General features: G+C 39.7%; 1 protein-coding gene across 3 annotated transcripts in view; it reads right to left on the bottom strand.

The window, feature by feature from the left end:
• Positions 1–20,453, bottom strand: part of FIG4 (FIG4 phosphoinositide 5-phosphatase) — a 130,641-nt gene that overhangs the window by 103,551 nt on the left and 6,637 nt on the right. For all 3 annotated transcript variants that reach the window (XR_009506187.1, XR_009506186.1, XM_059941420.1), the window contains exons 2-3: positions 2,543–2,641; positions 659–782 (exon numbers count right to left, since the gene is read on the bottom strand). Coding sequence is in view for 1 of the 3 variants with exons in the window: in XM_059941420.1 (XP_059797403.1) it covers positions 659–782; positions 2,543–2,641 (223 nt within the window). In the remaining 2 variants the exon portion in view is untranslated. The remainder of the gene's footprint in view (positions 1–658; positions 783–2,542; positions 2,642–20,453) is intronic.

The raw sequence follows: 20,453 nt of genomic DNA on the forward strand, positions 1-20,453 counted from the left end.
TCGTGGTCTCATTTCTTTGAAAGCAATAAAGTTAGCAGAGCTGTAGACTGCTGTGTCCAGAAACACCTTATCTGAAACTCTGCATGAGTTGTCAATCGAGGCTGCTTCTCTGCGTCAAAATGACTTAGCTCATCCAGGCAAGAGGGGCATGTTTTCTCTTACTGACACAATTTTAAAGAGCAAAGTTTCTGATAGTCTGTGATTTTAGAGAACAAAGTTTCTCAGTGAGTAAGAAAGCAGTTGTCATTCAGAGAAAGGGGTTATGACACTTTACACTGTAGCATGTCCTTGGGAGAAATTCCTCTTAACTTAAAAGCTGGTTTTACCTGTATCTGTTTTTCCAGCTGATGTTTACAATCCAAGCCAATTTTTACTTTTTCATTCCTTGACAAGACAGACTCCTTAAAGGTCCAAACCATCGCTACATTTGTTCCTATCCTACACGAAACTGAACACAGTCCTAAGCACATAGCAGATGCTATATAAAGGCTGTTTGATACTTGGCTGATAGATAATTCAGTTTTAAACAACCAAAGCCACAGAGGATGGGTCATATTTATAAACCTATATAAATATAAGCCTTGCAAATTATCTTCAAGGAGTCTATGTAGGAAAAAAAAAAAAGAGAGAGGGAGTAAGAGGGAGGCATGTTTCTTACCTACAACACCAAAAGCTGAAACAGCTCGAAATAACCCGGATGATCCTTTCTGTCCCATCTTTGTCCTATTTCCTAGATCCAAGCGGCCAAGAAGTTCTCGCACTTCTTGCTGAGTATATACATGCTAGAAATAAGCAAATTTAATCTGTAAGGTTGTGCTCGCTTTTTAGGTTCATTATTTATTTACCCCTGAAAATTAGAAGCTGCCTACAACTTTACATCATTAGCTCTTTCAGAGAAGTATATATAATAGTGCAGGATTAAGCTACAATTTTAAAAAGCCAACAAATTTTTTTTTAACATCTTTATTGGAGTATAATTGCTTTACAATGGTGTGTTAGTTTCTGCTTTATAACAAAGTGAATCAGCTATACATATACATATATCCCCATATCTCCTCCCTCTTGCATCTCCGTCCCATCCTCCCTGTCCCACCCCTCTAGGTGGTCACAAAGCACTGAGCTGATCTCCCTGTGCTATGCAGCTGCTTCCCACTAGCTATCTGTTTTATATTTGGTAGTGTATATATGTCCATGCCACTCTCACTTCGTCCCAGCTTACCCTTCCCCCTTCCCGTGTCCTCAGGTCCATTCTCTACCTCTGCGTCTTTATTCCTGTCCTGCCCCTAGGTTCTTCAGAACCGTTTTTTTTTTTTTTTTTTTAGATTCCATATATATATGTGTTAGCATACGGTATTTGTTTTTCTCTTTCTGACTGACCTCACTCTGTATGACAGTCTCTAGGTCTATCCACCTCACTACAAATAACTCAATTTTGTTTCTTTTTATTAAAGCCAACAAATTCTTTAACGTTAGCAGTTAAGGGTGGTTCCTGGATCCCAGGCTGCTGTACTAAAAAGGTGTATCAAAACCTTATCTTCTGGACAGAGATTCAGAGATTTAAGGTATCCACAGACAAGTTTCAAGAAATCTATAAACCCCTTAAAATTGTATGCAAAGTTTTGGTTAAACGTGCATATGTGCATTTTTATGAGAAGGCCCATAGCTTTCCTCAGGTTCTCAGAGATCCCTGATCAACCACTCCTACCCCCAAAGAAAGCCAAGAATCATTACATTATATTAATAAAAACTCCCAGATGGTGCGTGTGTTGGGGATGGGATAGGATCCACGACTCCCAGGAGTACAGGAAGTCACAAAATACAATTTATCTAAAATTATTATAACATAGAAAATAGCTTTGCAAAGAGCTTATGTAAAATGGCTTCCAAACTGTAGCTACTAACATATTTGAAAAACCAGGAATCTACATGGATTCAGAAATATTCACAGACAGGAACCTCCATACAAAGGGTTAGTTAGGTGCTCTCATTTGAGAGTTAAAATTAACTGTTCAATTCCACCTTATTGTATTTCTCTTTTGACTAAAAGTCTCATATTTTTGTGCCACCTGAATTAAGTCTGTATTTCCAACTCTGGATAATATAACATCTGGATAAGAATAGCTTAACATTTCTCCAGCAAGTGATCAGAAGAGACTCTACCAGTCCTTTGTGACTTCAAGTAGCTTCATATTAAAGCAGAGTAATAAATAATCTCTCTTTGGTGGATGAAATATTAAGAGTTATACTGAATCCTTAAAATGGCACCCCTTTAAGAAAACATATTCATTATCTTATCCAAAGAGTTTGCTTTGTAAAACAAATCAAAATGAGGGACAAAGTGTAATTCTGGCATACTTTCTGACATCAGTAATTTCTAGAAACCAGATAAGAGATTCAAATTCTAGCCAACCATGAAAAATTGTAATTTTTAGATGTATGATAAAAAAAAGTATATATCACTAGAAGCTGTAAGGATATTTCATATCCTGTAAACAACAAGTACGAAAGTTTCTGTTTGTATTCAGGTTTTCAAGATACTTACCCTATCATCAATTATTACCAAATCTTTTGGTTCTGTTCTATCAATTTTCAAAACACGATATTTTGTTTCTGCATGATTGCTCCCAACTAGAAAGTATCTCTATAAATAAAAAGAAATGTCATTAGTTTTTTAAGGCAGTTTGCCTTATACACATTTTATAGTCACTTCAGTTTTTTCAATTAAATGCAGTAAAGTCAGGTTACTTTTTAAAAGAAATATTTCTGTTAAGTATATCTGGCAGATTAAAGAAAGACTGATTCTAAAAGGTCAACTTTAAAATTGAAATATTCGTAGTGGTGTCATGATAAGCATCAGTCTGATATTTAAAATGTACCCAGTAACCAGGTCAGATGAATTTAATTATATTATACAGAGATTAACCTAACTGATTGGAGACTGATGTTTCAACTTTACCAGGAAGCAGCAGCTCTGGTAAGAATTAGAAAGCTCAACATATAATTAGGAATGCTTAGACAATTATAGCTAATTGATATAAATCAATATCAAATATTGACATTTTAATCAAATAAATCTTTACAAATTTTCTGTAGAAGACTAAAAATGACTTTAGTATAACAACTATAAAAATCCACCCCTAAGTCCTATAAAAGATTAAAATGAGTGTACTTTCCCAAATGGCTTTTTATAGATAAGCTATAGGAAATAATTAGTATTCCTTCTTTTCTGACACACTTCCTTGGAGTGTGTGTAAAAATACAGAAAAATAATCATTCTACATTCAAAGAAAATGCTTTTAAGAAAACCTAAACCAGATGAGTAAGTTTTGAATTGTGTTTAAGAAAATAAGTAAAACTCCACTAGGAAAAATAAATTATTTAAAGATATTTTGCTTCAGAAAAGTCCTTTGAAGTGACACTTTTTCAACACTGCAAAAATTGACAACACATTGCCACCATCAACTGGCATCTAACCATCTCATAGGTCACATAAGATACAGATACACAAAGCAATTAAATAACAAATAAGATTCTCTAGATTAATGGCCAAACTGAAGTATGTCGACCACTGGATCTCAGAGCAGGAAAGATTAATGTTGGGTACTACAGATGCAGAAAACGTCAGAGGAGTTAAGACTTGAATTGAGCCTCAAAGGATGGGGAAGATTTTTTAAAGTAAGAATTTATAACAGAAGATATGTAAAACAGAATATAAGCACTTGGTTATATTGTTTTAATGCTAAATCTGTAGAAACAGATGGATTTTTAAATTATTAAGTATATATCTGTTTATGAAGATCTGACCTAGACTTCCAGATTATAAAGAACAAAACTCTATGTTAAAAGATGATGGCTTAGCCCAGACCTAAGGGGAAAGCTAACCAAAATACTGAATCCCTCATCTCCTAGGGAGAGGTAGAGTCTGGATGACGGTACCAATTATCATGAGGTAGAAATAAAGCAATTATAATAAAAATTAGTAAACTAATTTGAGACATCCAGCGACCAGGATGCACTGGGGAAGCAGCTAGAAGGGCAAGGACACAGCGAGAGGGAGGAAGTCCAGCGTTCTCGGGCTGACCTCAGCGAATTCCTCCCTGAGACCCTACCCACCCCCGAGAGGAGAGCAGGGTCACCAGCCTAATAAAATCAACCTCAGAAGAATGGTTTGTAAACTATACATGTTTGTGAGCAGGAAAGGGAGCCACCCTCTTGAGCACTTGAGGAAAAACAGTTCCCAGGAAAAGAAATAGCAAGTGCAAAGACCTGAAAGGGGAAGAAGCTTGGCGAGTTTGTTAGAGGAACAAGATTAAAGGAGAAGATGCTCATAAAACACCTAACACAGTGAATAGTGTTCAGCACAAAGAAGGCATTCAATGAGTGCTACTTCCTTTTCTTTGCTTTACTTTTTAAGATGTCAGCAAGTCTATGCCATTGTATTTGAGAAAAAGATCCCCAAAAAAGAGGAAAAAAGAGATACCCCAGAGGGGAAAAAAGCATATGCAAGACCGGAATGGAGCCAGAGTGGGAAAATGCACAGATCTATTAGTAATCAGTCTTTGTCCTCAGGAGAGATGAACATGCAAATTCACAACCCTGAATAGACGTCTGAACTGGACGTGATGACAACACAGGAAGGGCACTTCACTCATTTGGGGAGGGTCAGAGCAAGCTAGCCGGAGAGGCTGGTGTTGTCCTGATGCTGAGTGTGGCCTTGAAGGACCTCTAGACAGGACCTGATGTACTGAGCCAAGATAGGGCACGTGACACCCACCCCCTCCTCCTGCCCCCGCCAAAGAACTTTTGCTTATATCTGAATTTAGCACTTCCTCTGAGCACCTTGTCCAAATTTGTTTGGGGCAAGTCTGCCCCCTTCACCTAAATATAAGCAGCTCAGGAGTCTGGGGCTAACCCCCTAACCCCTGTGGTTTTTAATTCTAGTCTAGTAGCACAATCTGGTTCCACAGGCACTGGGTAAATTAGTCCACTCACCACGGACTAATCATTTAATCTGCTGGGTAACTTTCTACAACATTTATACTAACCCATCTTGTTTGGTTACCTACACAGAGAGGCAGCCCTTTTAAGTCAACCACTCAGTAAAAGGAGGCACATCACAGCTTTAAGAGAGGGAAAATCCCTGAGTGAAATTCCTAGAATTTCAATAGATCCTAGGGAATCTAAAGATGAACTGTAGTAGGACTATGATTTGGCAGTTTGTAATAAAAAGACAGATATAATTCCTGGGATGCGAGTGGGAAAATGCACTATTGGCCTTTGGAGCACACACAGGAGGGCAGATCTACACCCATCTTATCCAGACCCTTGCATGAAGTCTACTCCACGAAGCAGAGGGGCCAAGGCAAAAATCCAAAGAATTCAGAAGCAGATCGGAGTGGGGAGAAAGAAACGGAAAGCAGTACAACTATCCACATTCTCCATTTTTTTTTTTTAAGGAGAAAAAAACAGTTTATTAACACATGCATCGTGCCTACACGTGGGAGAACTCAGCAATGAGTAACTCAAAGGGGTGGTCAGAACTTGAGCGTATATATAGCATCTTGACAAGGGACCTCTGGGACAACATTAACGCACCACATTCTCTATTAAAGTGGTCTAAGAATCTTGAAAATGTTTTGTGCCGAGAGGAGCGACCTCTTGTGGATCCAGTTGAGTGAGAAAGAAAACCAGAGCGCGCAGCTGTGCACAGAATCACTCTCCTGCACTGCCCTCTGGTGGGTGGTTCACCATCGACCTTCACACCAAATTTTTAAGAAGTAACTTTTCCAGAAAGGCCTTATTTCTACTTGGTTTTATTTCCATCTTGTTAAATAAATCAGCTCTATAATTATGTATATACTTAGGCTTTATTATATTTAATATTATGCTTCAAAATGAATTTCAGCATTTGGGGGCTTAAAAATTGCCCTGAAATATCTTTTCCTTAAATTCTTCTCCACTGCTGATTTTTTCTAATTTTTTTATTTTGAAGATTTTCAAACCCACAGTAAAATGAACAGAACAGTACAATGAAAACCCATATACCACTCACCTAGATTCACCAATTGCTAATGTTTTGCTGCGTTTGTTTTCTCCCTCCTTCCTTCTTGAGATAAGCTTTTTTTCCTTCTGAACCACGTGAAAAACCAGTTGCACGTATCATAATACACCATCCCTAAAAACCTCAACTTGTATTTCCTAAAAACAAGGACATACTCCCACATAATCATAACACCATTGATACAATATTACCTATATACAATCCATCAGAGTTCCCCAAGTAGCTGGCTTAAAAAACAAAAAACAAAACGGAATTCAATCAAGGATCCTGCATTGCATCTGGTTACCAGGTCTTATTTATTTATTTTATTTTTGGCTGCGTTGGGTCTTTGTTGCTGCGTGCAGGCTTTCTCTAGTTGCGCCGAGCGGGGGCTACTCTTTGTTGTGGTGCGTGGGCTTCTCATTGCGGTGGCTTCTCCTGTTGCGGAGCACAGGCTCTAGGCACACGGGCTTCAGCAGTTGTGGCTCGCAGGCTCAGTAATTGTGGCTCGCAGGCTCTAGAGTGCAGCCTCAGTAGCTGTGGCGCACGGGCTTAGTTGCTCCGTGGCATGTGGGATCTTCCCGGACCAGGGCTCAAACCCGTGTCCCCTGTATCGGCAGGCGGATTCTTAACCACTGCGCCACCAGGGAAGTCCCAGGTCTTTTTTTAAAAATGTCTTTTAAACTAGAACCGTCTCTCTGCCTTTACTTTCAAAGACTGTCTTTCAGAACATTTTTAAAGGTTCACATTTTTAACACCAATTTTCCTGGTTCCCTATTGACATCATTCACTTGGCCATTTACCAGTGAATGTCTCATATGTGCCAGGCACTGGGCTAGACACCTAAGGGCAAAGATAAATTGAAGATAGATTTTGGGCACAGAACTTGCTAATGGATTAAACTGGAAAAGAAGGAGTAATCAATCCAATTACTTTTGCTTGATGAGCAACTAGCTACATGGTGGTGCCATTTACGGATGTAGGCTTGACCGGAGAAGAAGCAGGTTTGAAGGAAAAACTAGATTTCTGTTTACAACATTCCCAAAGGAATCAAGTGGGAACTGAGTCTGGAGCTTAGAGGAGAGATTTCAGAAGGTGTCATCAGCACATAAACTGCATTTAAAGTGAAGTAGCCAAAAAAAAAAAAAAAAAAAACCCAAAACAACAAACAAAAACACCCCTAACCTGAGGCAATCTAAATAAAATTATTTAGAGGCTGAATATGGAGAAGGAACCTGCTGGGAAGACTCAGAGGAAGGACCACTGATTGGGAAAAACCCCAGGACAGCTAGAGTCATCAAAGCAAAGGAAGGACATGATTTGGAAAAGAAGGGAGCGGTCACTGCCACATCAAATGCTGCTGAGAGGTCAAGAAAGATGAGGACAGAGAAGCGTCCAGGGGGTCTGACAATAGGAGCTTGTGAGTGGCTGTTCCAGGGGCAAGGGGCAGTCCCCGTGAAGCAGGGGCAAAATCCACAGCAGAGCTGGGTGGAGAGCAAATGGGTAGCCTCCCGGGTAAAGACAGAGGAGTGAACACCTCTGTTCCTCCCAGAAATGTTACGAAAATCATAATAGTTTTTTATGGTCATTTTTTTTAGACATAAGCCCCAAGGGCAAGAGAAAGAGTGAAGTAGCAGCAAAAAAATCATTTGAAACTGAAAAGCATGCCCAAGAAAGCAGTGGGGAGTCAAGAAGCAATCCAATTTATACTACAGAATCTCCAAAGGCACGGAAATTTGTGGCATCTTTTATCTCTGGAGGTAGGAGTGTAAAATTTCGGAAAACTGAAGCTAAAAAGGAGCTAGCACAGCTTCTGAAGAGGAAAAAAAAGGCTTCAAACGAAAGATCAAGAATAGTGCAACACTGGGACTTCCCTGGTGGCTCAGTGGTTAAGAATCCGCCTGCCAATGCAGGAGACACGGGTTCGAGCCCTGGTCCAGGAAGATCCCACATGCCGTGGAGCAAATAAGCCCATGCGCCACAACTACTGAGCCTGCGAGGCACAACTGCTGAGCCCACGTGCCACACTACTGAAGCCCGCACGCCTAGAGCCCATGCTCTGCAACAAGAGAAGCCACCGCAATAAGCCTGTGCACTGCAATGAAGAGTAGCCCCCACTCACCACAACTAGAGAAAGCCCGCACACAGCAACAAAGACCCAACGCAGCCATAAATAAATAAATGAATGAATGAATGAACACTAGAAAGTCTCCACAGCAACACTGAAGGTGGAAGACAGGGACATAATGCCTTCAAATTTTTTTTTTTTTTTTAAATATTTATTTATTTATTTATTTATTTATGGCTGTGTTGGGTCTTCGTTTCTGTGCGAGGGCTTTCTCTAGTTGCGGCGAGCAGGGGCCACTCCTCATCGCAGTGCGCGGGCCTCTCACTATCGCGGCCTCTCTTGTTGCGGAGCACAGGCTCCAGACGCGCAGGCTCAGTAATTGTGGCTCACGGGCTTAGTTGCTCCGCGGCATGTGGGATCCTTCCAGACCAGGGCTCAAACCTGTGTCCCCTGCATTGGCAGGCAGATTCTCAACCACTGCGCCACCAGGGAAGCCCCAATGCCTTCAAATTTTTAAGGGAAAATTAATTTCAATCTTTAATTCAGTATTAAACCTATCAATCAAACCTGAGGGTAGGATAAGGACATTTTCAGAAATGTATGGGCTCAAAAAAATTCCTGTCCATGAACCCTTTTGAAACAGGAGGGAAGGGGGTAGAGCACAACCTTTAAAAGAATGACATAGCTCGAGGACATGACATAAACTGATTAGAACCAAATAGGTCCAGGATGGCAGATGAGTCCACTTCCACTAGACTTGAGCCTCAGTATATGTGCATTGTAACACATCAGCAAGCTAAATGACACACCCACAAGCACCATGACAGTTCCAAGACCATAAAGGTCAAAAAGTGGGCAGTGGCCCAATTCCTGGAAATCCCCACCCCTTCCTCAAAATAGCTGGAACACTCCTCCTACCCATTAGCCTATGAAATTATCCACCCCTAAACTGACAACCCTGTACCCTGGTGCCTCTCTTGCCTTCTGAGATGGCGCACACTCTGTCTGTGGAGTGTGTTTCCCTCTAAATAAATCCACTTCTTACCTATCAACCTGTCTCTCCCTGAATTCTTTCTGCGATGAGACATCAAGAACCTGAGCTTCATTAAGTCCTGAGACCAGGGTGTGATCTCAGTTAAAAGACTGTGGGTTCAAGTCCCAACCTAGGTTTTGTCTGGATTCGAGTCCCGGCCTGTGGGTTCAAGTCCCAATCTGAGTTACACAGTTTCACTTTCTCATGAAGCAACTGAAGGAGGTGCTCCACCAAAATGAGAGCATAAATCAAGAAAGAAAAAAATACAGGCTCTGGGAAAGTCAGGAGATCATCACAAGAGAGGTTGTTGAATGATGGTCTAGGGAGATCCAGGATGGCGGCTGTGCTGGAGGCCTTGGGAGCAACCAGTCCAGATTTGAGCCACTGCTTCAAGAAGATGAAGCCAGTAAGAATACCTAACATGCGTGAATGTGCCGAGAAGAGACTTACATATCTGGAAAGTTGGGGTTAAGTTCATTGTAAGTTCTTAGTAATAACTCGAGATTGTAGGAAGAAGGAAAGGTCATCTCAAGTACTGGCAGTCTGAAGTTCAAATGGTGAAGGTGAAAAAGGAGGTAAATAAAATGCCCAAAAGCAACCGGGAAGGAAAAGGGAGCAGTAATTGGAGTGTAAAAGACTTCCATAGATCAGGCACGCATCAGCTAGACTGCCTGAATGCATGCATACACGCGGATGAGGTGAATCGACTCCACGGGGGAGAACATCTGTGTATGTTAGTAGATTCGTTGGGGGGTGGCGGTTTGGCAAGAACTGGGGTGGAAAATTACGATACCAAAAAAAGCTACCTTAAAATGCCTATTAAGATAGAAGATGATCTGACCTGGCTCTCTTCTGAAAGTTAAGTATCAAGAAAAAGCTTAAAATTTCAATATGTAGCTTTAACAGTGGTGACTTGGTTTAAAGATGAATGTCTTTCTAAAATATATACCTGAACTCCAAATGGAATACAATAGGTAATCCACTTAACAGGAAATTCGGTATCTACTAACATTATCATCTCCTTTGATAATGACAGGCTAATTAATCACTCACTTTTCAGCTGAGGGAAGAAAAATCAGCCTCCTTGAAAGAGGAGACATTTTAGGTTGTCTGACAGCTTCTATTAATGCTAAACTTCACTTGAACTTTCAGAATAAAGGTATTATTTTTAAAGATCATCACAAAGTTACTTCTCACAATCTTTAACAGTTTTGCAGGCCTGCCACCTCTCTGATTCCAGCAATCCCACAATGGGTAACACAGCCCAGAAAGAGAAAGGAGCCTCTGATACTCAGAGAGGGATGTCGCCAAGTTCACACTCTTCACAGCTTCAGGGCTTTACTGATGGGCAAGTGTCAAATCACCTCTAGAAACAAGTGGAAACTTTGTCACCTCCAACCACATCTTCTAAATCTGCTATCATCACCATGATTCTCTCTCCAGTTTATATCATTTGGTTCCCAGTTCCACAGTCCCTTAGTGAACCACATCCTATGCTGTCCTCTCCTATCCCCTAATTCCCAAATCAAGACTAATATCAAGGGCTAACTAAATAAGGTACATTCCTCATGAAGTGGTTCTTACTTATTTTATTCTATTTCGTGTGATGGGGTGGGGAGGAGGGAGAAGCTTCCTTAAATCTTTTTAGAACGAGGCAGGAATTAAATAAACACAAAGATACATACATACACACTAACAATTCTGAGCTAGCAAAAGTAAAAATTATCTTAACAGCTTCCCTCCCACAAAACACATGCAGACACAAAAATCATGCAGACACAAAAATCTGCCACAGTTCTGTTCAGCTACCAATTTTAAAGTTAACTGCTATGTGTTCATTTCTTTGTTATGAAATGGTCACTTATTGCAATGGTAAGACCCCTAGAGCATCATGTATTAAGGGCTAGAAACTGGAAATCATCTAAGGTAAACTGCAGGTTTTTTCCAGGATAACTTCAGATTGCTAAATCACCTGTGGGCAACTCCTGGTTGCACTGGGGTGTATGAGCATCAGGGCTGGATCTGGCCTTAGTTTATCTGTAGGCCTGGGTCACATGAGCCAAAGGACAACATGAAGGTGCTGAGTGCCAGAGAGAACAGGTAAAGCTTTGGAGGAAGCAGAACCTTCCCAAGGCCAGAACTGTATCTCCTGCACGCCATCTAGCAACCCATCTCCCTTTCCTTTCCAAACAGTCCTCAAAATCCACCTCTAAACACAAGGTGACAATGCCAACATGAACCTCACCTCCGGGCAATTCTACCGAATTACCCTTCTAAATGAAGGCTCAGTACGAGAGGCACACTATCTTGCTCACTGTCTCTTTTGTTCCTCAATGTGTCCCCTAACTCCTTCACAACCAATTAATACCCTCCCCACCAACCAAAACAAGAATGCCCATTTCTTTCATACACTTGTCGACAATGACTTTGGTCAATCTTTCCAATCTTTGCCATTCTGACAAGTGAAAAATGGGAATCTATTTTCACATTATTGCTTTAATTATTAGCAAGTTGAACATCATTTCATATTCATACATTTTTGGCAAATCACCTATTCAGGTCCTTGTCCTTTTTTGTCAGGTGTTTTATTTTTCAGATTTTTTTTTTTTTAATTTATTTATTTATTTTTGGCTGAGTTGGGTCTTTGTTGCTGCATGCGGGCTTTCTCTAGCTGCGGCGAGCGGGGTGCTACTCTTCATTGTAGTGCGCGGGCTTCTCGTTGCGGTGGCTTCTCTTGTTGCAGAGCACAGGATCTAGGCGCGCGGGCTTCAGTAGTTGCGGCTGGTGGGCTCTACAGCACGGGCTCAGTACTTGTGGCGCACGGGCTTAGTTGCTCCACGGCATGTGGGATCTTCCCAGACCAGGGCTCGAACCCGTGTTCCCTGCACTGGCAGGCGGATTCTTAACCACTGCGCCACCAGGAAAGCCCCAGATTATTTTATAAAAAAAAAAAAATTTGTATATAAGGATATACTGCTTTATCTATTGTTCAGGCTACTAATACTTCTTCCACAGTCTTTTGACTATTTTTTTACTTAGATTTATAGTTTTAAATGCTTTATATTAGAAAAAAAAATTAAGTCAATGATCTAAATTTGTACCTTATGAAGCTAAAACAAATGAACTGATTAACCCAAAATCTATAAGAGGAAGAGGCTTATCCATAAGCCTAAGAGCAAAAATTGATTAAACAGAAAACAAACAATAGAGAAATTAACCAAGTCAGAAGTTGGTTCTTTCAAAAGGGTAATAAAATTGATAAATGCCTAGCAAGGTGGATCCAAAAAAATGATAAAGAACACAAAACACCAATGTCAGGAATGAAAGAAGGAGCTTCACTACAAATCCTATAGAGATCAAAAGGTTAATAAGGGAATATTATGAACAACTTGATGCCAGTAAATTCAACAACTAAGATGAAATGGAAAATTTTACTGAAAAACACAACTTATCAGAAGTGATTCAAGACCCACTGAAACTCTGCATAGCCCTATACCTACTATAAAAAATGATTCATTATCAAAATTTGCCCAACAAAGCAACTCCAAGTCCAAATGCTTTCAGTAGTAAATTCTAGCAAACTTTAAAAAAATCAAACAAGAAGGAGACCAAGATGGCAGAATAGGAGGATGCAGAGCTCGCCTCTCCCCATGAACACACCAAAAATATATCTATATGTGGAACAATTCTCACTGAAAACAAACTGGAGACTGGCAGAAAGACTCTTACACAGCCAAGACTCTAAGAAAGAGCACATGGTGTCGAGTAGGAAGGGAAGAGAAGCAATCAGTTTGGGGCCTGGGCCCCTGGGAGGGGACACAGAAGAGGAGGGGGGTTACATGGGCTTGGAGATATCCTCCCCAGCGGGTGAGCAGTTCAAACCACATATTGGGCACCCCAGCCCTGGGGTCTGACACCAGGAAGACAAGTCCTCTTAACTGGTTTGAAAACCAGTGGGACTGACAGCAGGGCTGTAAAAATCTAGACTCCACTTGTGAAGAGCACACACATGCTCGCTTACTCCTGAAACAAGGCAGAGGAAGCAGACTGAAACTGACCAGGATTCTGGCCAGCTTCCCACGACCGTGCGCTGGCCTGAGCTAAGCACTGGCTCCAGACTCTCTTGCTCTATGGAACACTAGGGTAAAGGCTGCTGCAACTGAGGAGGGTGTGCAACTCTGGGGGACAGAGCCAGCTTGGACCAGCAGGACACCTGAATGGGGCAAGGGCAGCCACTCCTGGTGCTCATGGAGGCAAAAAATTGGAAGCAATATGGAACTCTGACTGCTGTGCTGAGACTGCCCTAGTGTGCCCTGGCCTACAGCAGGCACCCACTCTGGCCCCTCTTTCTCCAGCACTGCTCCCCTCTGGGGTGAAGGTGCCAAAGCTGGGAGCGGGGAGAGCACACACTTAGAGGCAACAGAACCAGCTCAGACCTGACCCTCCAGCAACTTGGGATGTGACCCCACCACCGATAGGGTGGTGTAGGCCAATGAGCAGAGAGAAGCCCTGGTTCACACTTGGCTGTGGCTCCAACCCCTCCATCCCCAGGCCCACCTCTTACCAAGGTGATAGCTACCAGCACACCATGGGGGAAGACATGACTCATGCTCACAACAGATCTAGCTCTTGCACCAAAGCCACTGGGTACATGCAGACTGTATAGGGACACTCCCACAAAAGGACACCATTCAATACCAGGCTAGGTAACTATTTCACCTAATTTCATAGGGCAGAGAAAGTTAAGTGAAATGAGAAGATAGAGGAATTTCTTTCAAATAAAAGAACGAGGAAAAAAAACACAAAAAACAACTAAAGAAACACAGATAAGTAATTTACCAGACAAAGAGTTCAAACCATTAGTAATAAGAATGCTAACTGAACTAGGGAAAAGAATAGATGAACAAACTGAGAATTTTAACAAGGAACTAGAAAATATAAAAAGAAAACCAGTCAGAACAAAAGAATATAAAAACTGAAAAGCACTAAAAGGAATTAACAGCAGACTAGATGATGCAGAAGGACGCATAAGTGATCTGGAATATAGTATAATGCAAATCACCCAATCTAGGAAGTAAAAAAAAAAAAAAAGCAAATTTAAAAAATGAAAACAGTTTAAGGAACCTCTGAAACAACATCAAGTGTACAAATATTCTCATTATAGAGGTGCCAGAGGAAAAGAGAGAAAGGGGTCAAAAATGTATTTGAGAGACTTCCCTGGTGGTCCAGTGGTAAAGAATCCGCCTTACAATGCAGGGGACACGGGTTCAATCCCTGGTCAGGGAACTAAGATCCCACATGCGGCGCGGTGCTAAGCCCATGCACCACAACTACTGAGCTGGCATGCCTCAACTAGAGAGGCTGCGTGCCACAAACTACAGAGCCCATGTGCTCTGGAACCTGCACACCACAACTACAGAGCTGACACACCCTGGAGCCTGCGTGCCACAACTAGAGAAGAGAAAACCCGCATGCCACAACTAGAGAGAAGCCCATGTGCTGCAAAGAGCCCACGCGCCACAATGAAAGATCCCACATGCCTCAACGAAGATCCCACATGCTACAACTAAGACCCAATGCAGCCAAAAATAAATTTAAAAAAAATAAATAATAAATAAATCTTTTTTTAAAAATGTATTTGATGAAATTGACTGAAAATTTCTTGAACTTGAAGAAGAAACAGATATCCAGGCACAGGAATCACAGAGTCCCCAAAAAGATGAAGCCAAAGAGACCCACACCAAGACATATCACAATTAAAATGGCAAAAGTTAAAGAAAAAAAGAAAATTCTAAAGGTAGCAAGAGAAAAACAAGGAGTCACACACAAAGGAAATCCGATATGATTATCAGCTGATTTTCCTGCATAAACTTTGCAGGCCACAGGGAGTTGCATTATATATATAAAATGCTGAAAAAGAAAAACCTGTAACTGAGGATAATCTACCCAGCAAGATTATCATTCAGAATTGAAGGAGAGATAAAGAACTTCTTAGGCAAGCAAAAACTAAAACAGTTCATCAATACTAAACCTACCCTAAAAAAAATGTTAAAGGGTTTTCTCTAAGTGGAAAAAAAAGGCTACAACAAGTAAGAATCTATAAGAAAGGAAAAAATCACAATAGGAAAGAAATATATAGTAAAGACTGTGGATCAATCACTTAAATAAGCTAGTATAAAGATTAAAAGACAAAAAAAATTGTGAAATCAACTATAACTACAACAAACAGTTAAGGGATAAACATGAAGATATAAAACATGACATCAAAACACAAAACGTGGGGAGGAGAGTAAAAATATATAGACCTTTAGAATGTGTTTGAACTTAAATGACTACCAGTTTAAAACAAGTAGATATAGTCAATATGTCAACATATATGAACCACATGGTAACCACAAATCAAAAACCTACAACAGATACATAAAAATGATCAAGAAAGAAACACAAGCATACCACTAAAGAAACTATCAAACCACAGGGGAAGAAACTAAAAGAAGAGAGAAGAACTACAAAAACAACCAGAAACAAGTAACAAAATGGCAGTAAGTACAAACCTATCAATAATCACTTTAAATGTCACTGGACTTGGGCTTCCCTGGTGGCGCAGTGGTTGAGAATCTGCCTGCTAATGCAGGGGCCACGGGTTCGAGCCCTGGTCTGGGAAGATCCCACATGCCACGGAGCAACTATGCCCGTGAGCCACAACTACTGAGCCTGTGGGTCTGGAGCCTGTGCTCTGCAACAAGAGAGGCCACGATAGTGAGAGGCCCGCGCACCGTGATGAAGAGTGGCCCCCGCTTGCCACAACTAGAGAAAGCCCTCGCACAGAAACAAAGACCCAACACAGCCAAAAATAAATAAATTAATTAATTAAAAAAAAAATGTCAATGGATTGGACTTCCCTGGTGGCGCAGTGGTTAAGAATCCGCCTGCCAAGGCAGGAGACACGGGTTTGAGCCCTGGTCTGGGAAAATCCCACATGCTGCAGAGCAACTAAGCCCAAGCGCCACAGCTACCGAGCCTGCGCTCTAGAGCCTGCGAGCCACAACTACTGAGCCTGTGTGCCACAACTACTGAAGCCTGTGCACCTAGAGCCTGTGCTCCGCAACAAGAGAAGCCACATCAATGAGAAGCCCGCACACCGCAATGAAGAGTAGCCCCCACTCACCTCAACTAGAGAAAGCCCGTGCGCAGCAACAAAGACCCAACACAGCCAAAAATTAAAACAAAACAAAACAAAACAAAAAGTCAATGGACTAAATGCTCCAATCAAAAGACACAGGGTGCCTGATCAGATTAAAAAACAAGACCCATCCATATGAGGCCCACAAGACACTCACTTCAGAGCTAAAGAAACACACACATTGAAAATGAACAGCTGGAAAAATATTTCATGCAAATGAAAACAAGAAAGCTGAGGTAGTAATACTCATATCAGACAAAATAGACTTTGAAACAGAGTCTATAACAAAAGACAAAGAAGGGCATTATATAACGATAAAGGGATCAATACAAGGGAGGATATAACATTCATTAACATATATTCACCTAATATAGGAGCACTTAAATATATAAAGCAAATATTAACAGACATAAAAGGAGAAATTGACAATAATACACTAGTTGTAGGGGACTTTAACACCCCACTTACATCAATGGACAGATCATCCAGACAAAAAAATCAGTAAGGAAACAGTAGTCTTAAATGACACATTAGACCCTTTGAAATTAATAGATATCCACAGGAATTTGCATCCAAAACCAGAAAAATACACAGTCTTTTCAACTGCACATGGAACACTCTCCAGGACAGACCACATTCTAGGCCACAAAACAAGTCTCAACAAATTTAAGTGCACAAAAATTATATCAAGCATTTTTTCCAGACACAACAGTAGGAAACTAGAAATGAAGTACAGGAAGAAAAACGGGAAAAACACAAACACATGGAGACTAAACAACCTGCTACTAAAAAACCAATGAGTCAATGATTCTATGAAGAAATCAAAGAGGAAATCAGAAAGTACCCTGAGACAAATGAAAATAAAAACACAACTTTCCAAGATCTACAGCACGCAGCAAAAGCAGTCCTAAGAGGGAAGTTTACAGCAATACAGGTCTACCTAAGAAACAAGAAAAATCTCAAATAAACAACCTAACCTACCATCTAAAGGAATAAGGGAAAAAAGAACAAAGCTCAAAGTCAGCAGAAGGAAGGAAATAATAAAGATCAGAGATGAAATAGAGACAAACAAAAAAAAAGAAGAAGAAAAGATCAATGAAAACAAGAGCTGTTTCTTTGAAAAGATAAACAGAATTGATAAGCCTTTAGCCAGGCTCATCAAGAAAAAAAAAACCACAGGACCCAATCAAACAAAATTAGAAATGAAAGATGAGAAATAACAACCAATATCACAGAGATACAAAAAAATCTTAGGAGAATACGACTACAAACATTTATATGTTAACAAATTGGACAACCTAGAAGAAATGGTTAAATTTCTAAAAACGTACAATCTTCCAAGACTGAATCAGGAATAAATAGGCAATCTGAAAAGACAGATCACAGTAGTAAAAATGAATTTGTAATAAAAGAAAAACCTCCAAGGAGACAAAAGTCCAGGGCTAGATGGCTTTACAAGGGAATTCTACCAAACATATAAAGAGCTAATACCTAGCATTCTCAAATGATTCAAAAAATTGAAGAGAATGGAATAATCCCAAATTCATTCTATGATACTGAAATCAGACAACAACACTACAAGAAAAAAAGAAAAGAAAAGAAGATTACAGGCTAATATGTCGGATGAATATACATGCAAAAATCCTCAAGAAAATACCGAATTCAACAATACATAAAGAGGATCAGACACATGATCAAGTGAAATTTATTCCAGGGATGCAAGGTGGTTCAATATCCACAAATCAATCAATGTGATACATCACATTAACAAAACAAAGGATAAAAATCACCTGATCATCTCAATAGATGCAAAAAAAGCATCTGACAAAATTCAACACCTTTTCATGGTAATAATTGTAATCAAAGTTCATACAGATGGGACATATCTCAACATAGAAAAGCAATTTATGACAAACCCACAGCTAACATCATACTCACAGTGAAAAGCTGAAATTTTTCCTCTAAGATCAGGAACAAGACAAAGATGCCCACTCTTGCTACATAGTATTGGAAGTCCTAGCCACAGCAATTATACAAGAAAAAGAAATAAAAGGCATCCAAATTGGAAGGGAGAAAGTAAAATTGTCACTATTTGCAGATGACATGATACTATATACAGAAAACCCTAACATCTCCACCAAAAAGCTATTAGAAATAATAAATGAATTCAGTAAAGTTGCAGGATACAAGATTTATACACAGAAATCTGTTACTTTTTTATACACTAATAATGATCTATCAGAAAGAGAAAGCAAGAAAACAACTTTGTTTAAATTCACATCAAAAAAATAAAATACTTAGGGTTAAATAAACTTAACCAAGGAGGTGAAAGACCTATACTCTCAAAACTATAAATATTGATGAATGAAATTAAAGATAATACAAAGTAATGGAAAGGTATCTTATATTCATGGACTGGAAGAACTAATATTGTTAAAGTGGCCATACTACTGAAAGCAATCTACAGATTTAATGCAATCCCTATCAAAATATCCATGACATTTGTCACAGAACTAGAACAAATAATTCTAAAATTTATATGGAACCACAAAAGACCCCAAATTGCCAAAGCAATCATGAGAGAAAAGAACAAAGCTGGAGGTATCAGTTGCCCTAACTTCAGACTATACTACAAAGCTACAATAATCAAAACAGACACAGATCAATGGAACAGAGAGCCCAGGAATAAACCCATGCACTTACGGTCAATTGATCTATGACAAAGGAGGCAAGAATATAAAATGGAGAAAAGATAGTTTCTTCAATAAGGGGTGCTGGGAAAACTAGACAGCTACATGAAAAAGAATGAAATTAGAACATTTTCTCACACCACATACAGTAATAAACTCAAAATGGATTCTCAACTTATATATAAGACCAGAGACTATAAAACTCCTAGAAGAAAACATAGGCAGCAATATTTTTTTGGATCTTTATCCTAAGGCAAAGGAAACAAAAGCAAAAATAAACAAATGGAACCTAACTAAACTTAAAAGCTTTTCACAGCAAAGGAAACTATCAATGAAATGAAAAGACAACGTACTGAATAGGAGGAAGTATCTGCCAATAATATGACTGATAAGGGGTTAATATCCAAAATATACAAACAGCTCATACAACTCCATATTAAAAAAACAAACAGCCTGATTAGAAATGGGCAAAAGACCTGAATAGACATTTTTCCAAAGAAGATATACAGACAGCAAACAGGCACATGAAAAGATGCTAATCATGAGAGAAATGCAAATCAAAACCACAATGAGATATCACCTCATACCTGTCAGAATGGCTATCATCAAAAAGAACACAAATTGGTGAGGATGTGGAGAAAAAAGAACCCTCTTACACTGCTGGTGGGAATGTAAATTGGTGCAGCTACTATGGAAAACAGTTTGGAGGTTCCTCAGAAAACTAAAAATAGAACTACCATATGACCCAGCAATTCCACTCCTGGGTATATATCTGAAGAAAACAAAAACACTAATTTGAAAAGATAATGCACCCCAATGTTCACAGCAGCATTATTTACAATAGCCAAGATACAGAAGCAACCTAAGTGTCCATCAACAAATGAATAAAGATGTGGGTGTGTGTGTGTGTGTGTGTGTGTGTGTGTGTATAAAATGGAATATTACTCAGCCATAAAAAAGAATGAAATTTTGCCATTTGCAACAACATGGATGCACCTGGAGGGTATTATGCTTAGTGAAATAAGTCAGACAGAGAAAGACAAACACTATATGTTATCACTTATATGTAGAATCTAAAAAATAAGACAAACGAATGAATATAACAAAACAGAAACAGACTCGAACAGATATAGAGAACAGACTAGTGGTTACCAGTGGGGAGAGGAAAGGGGGGAGGGGCAAGATAGTGGTAGGGAATTAAGAAGTACAAACTAGTATATATAAAATAAATAGGCCACAAGGATATATTGTATAGCACAGGGAATATAGCCAATATTTTATAATAAGTTTAAATGGAATATAATCTATAAAAATATAGAATAACTATGTTGTACACCTGAAACTAATATAACATTGTAAATCGACTACACCAATCTTACACAACCACTTTCAGAAAACAGAGGAAGGAACACTTCAACTCATTTTATGATGCCAGAGTT

This window comes from Balaenoptera ricei, chromosome 12 (genome assembly GCF_028023285.1).
Source record: "Balaenoptera ricei isolate mBalRic1 chromosome 12, mBalRic1.hap2, whole genome shotgun sequence".
In the NCBI taxonomy this organism is placed as follows: Eukaryota; Metazoa; Chordata; class Mammalia; order Artiodactyla; family Balaenopteridae; genus Balaenoptera; species Balaenoptera ricei.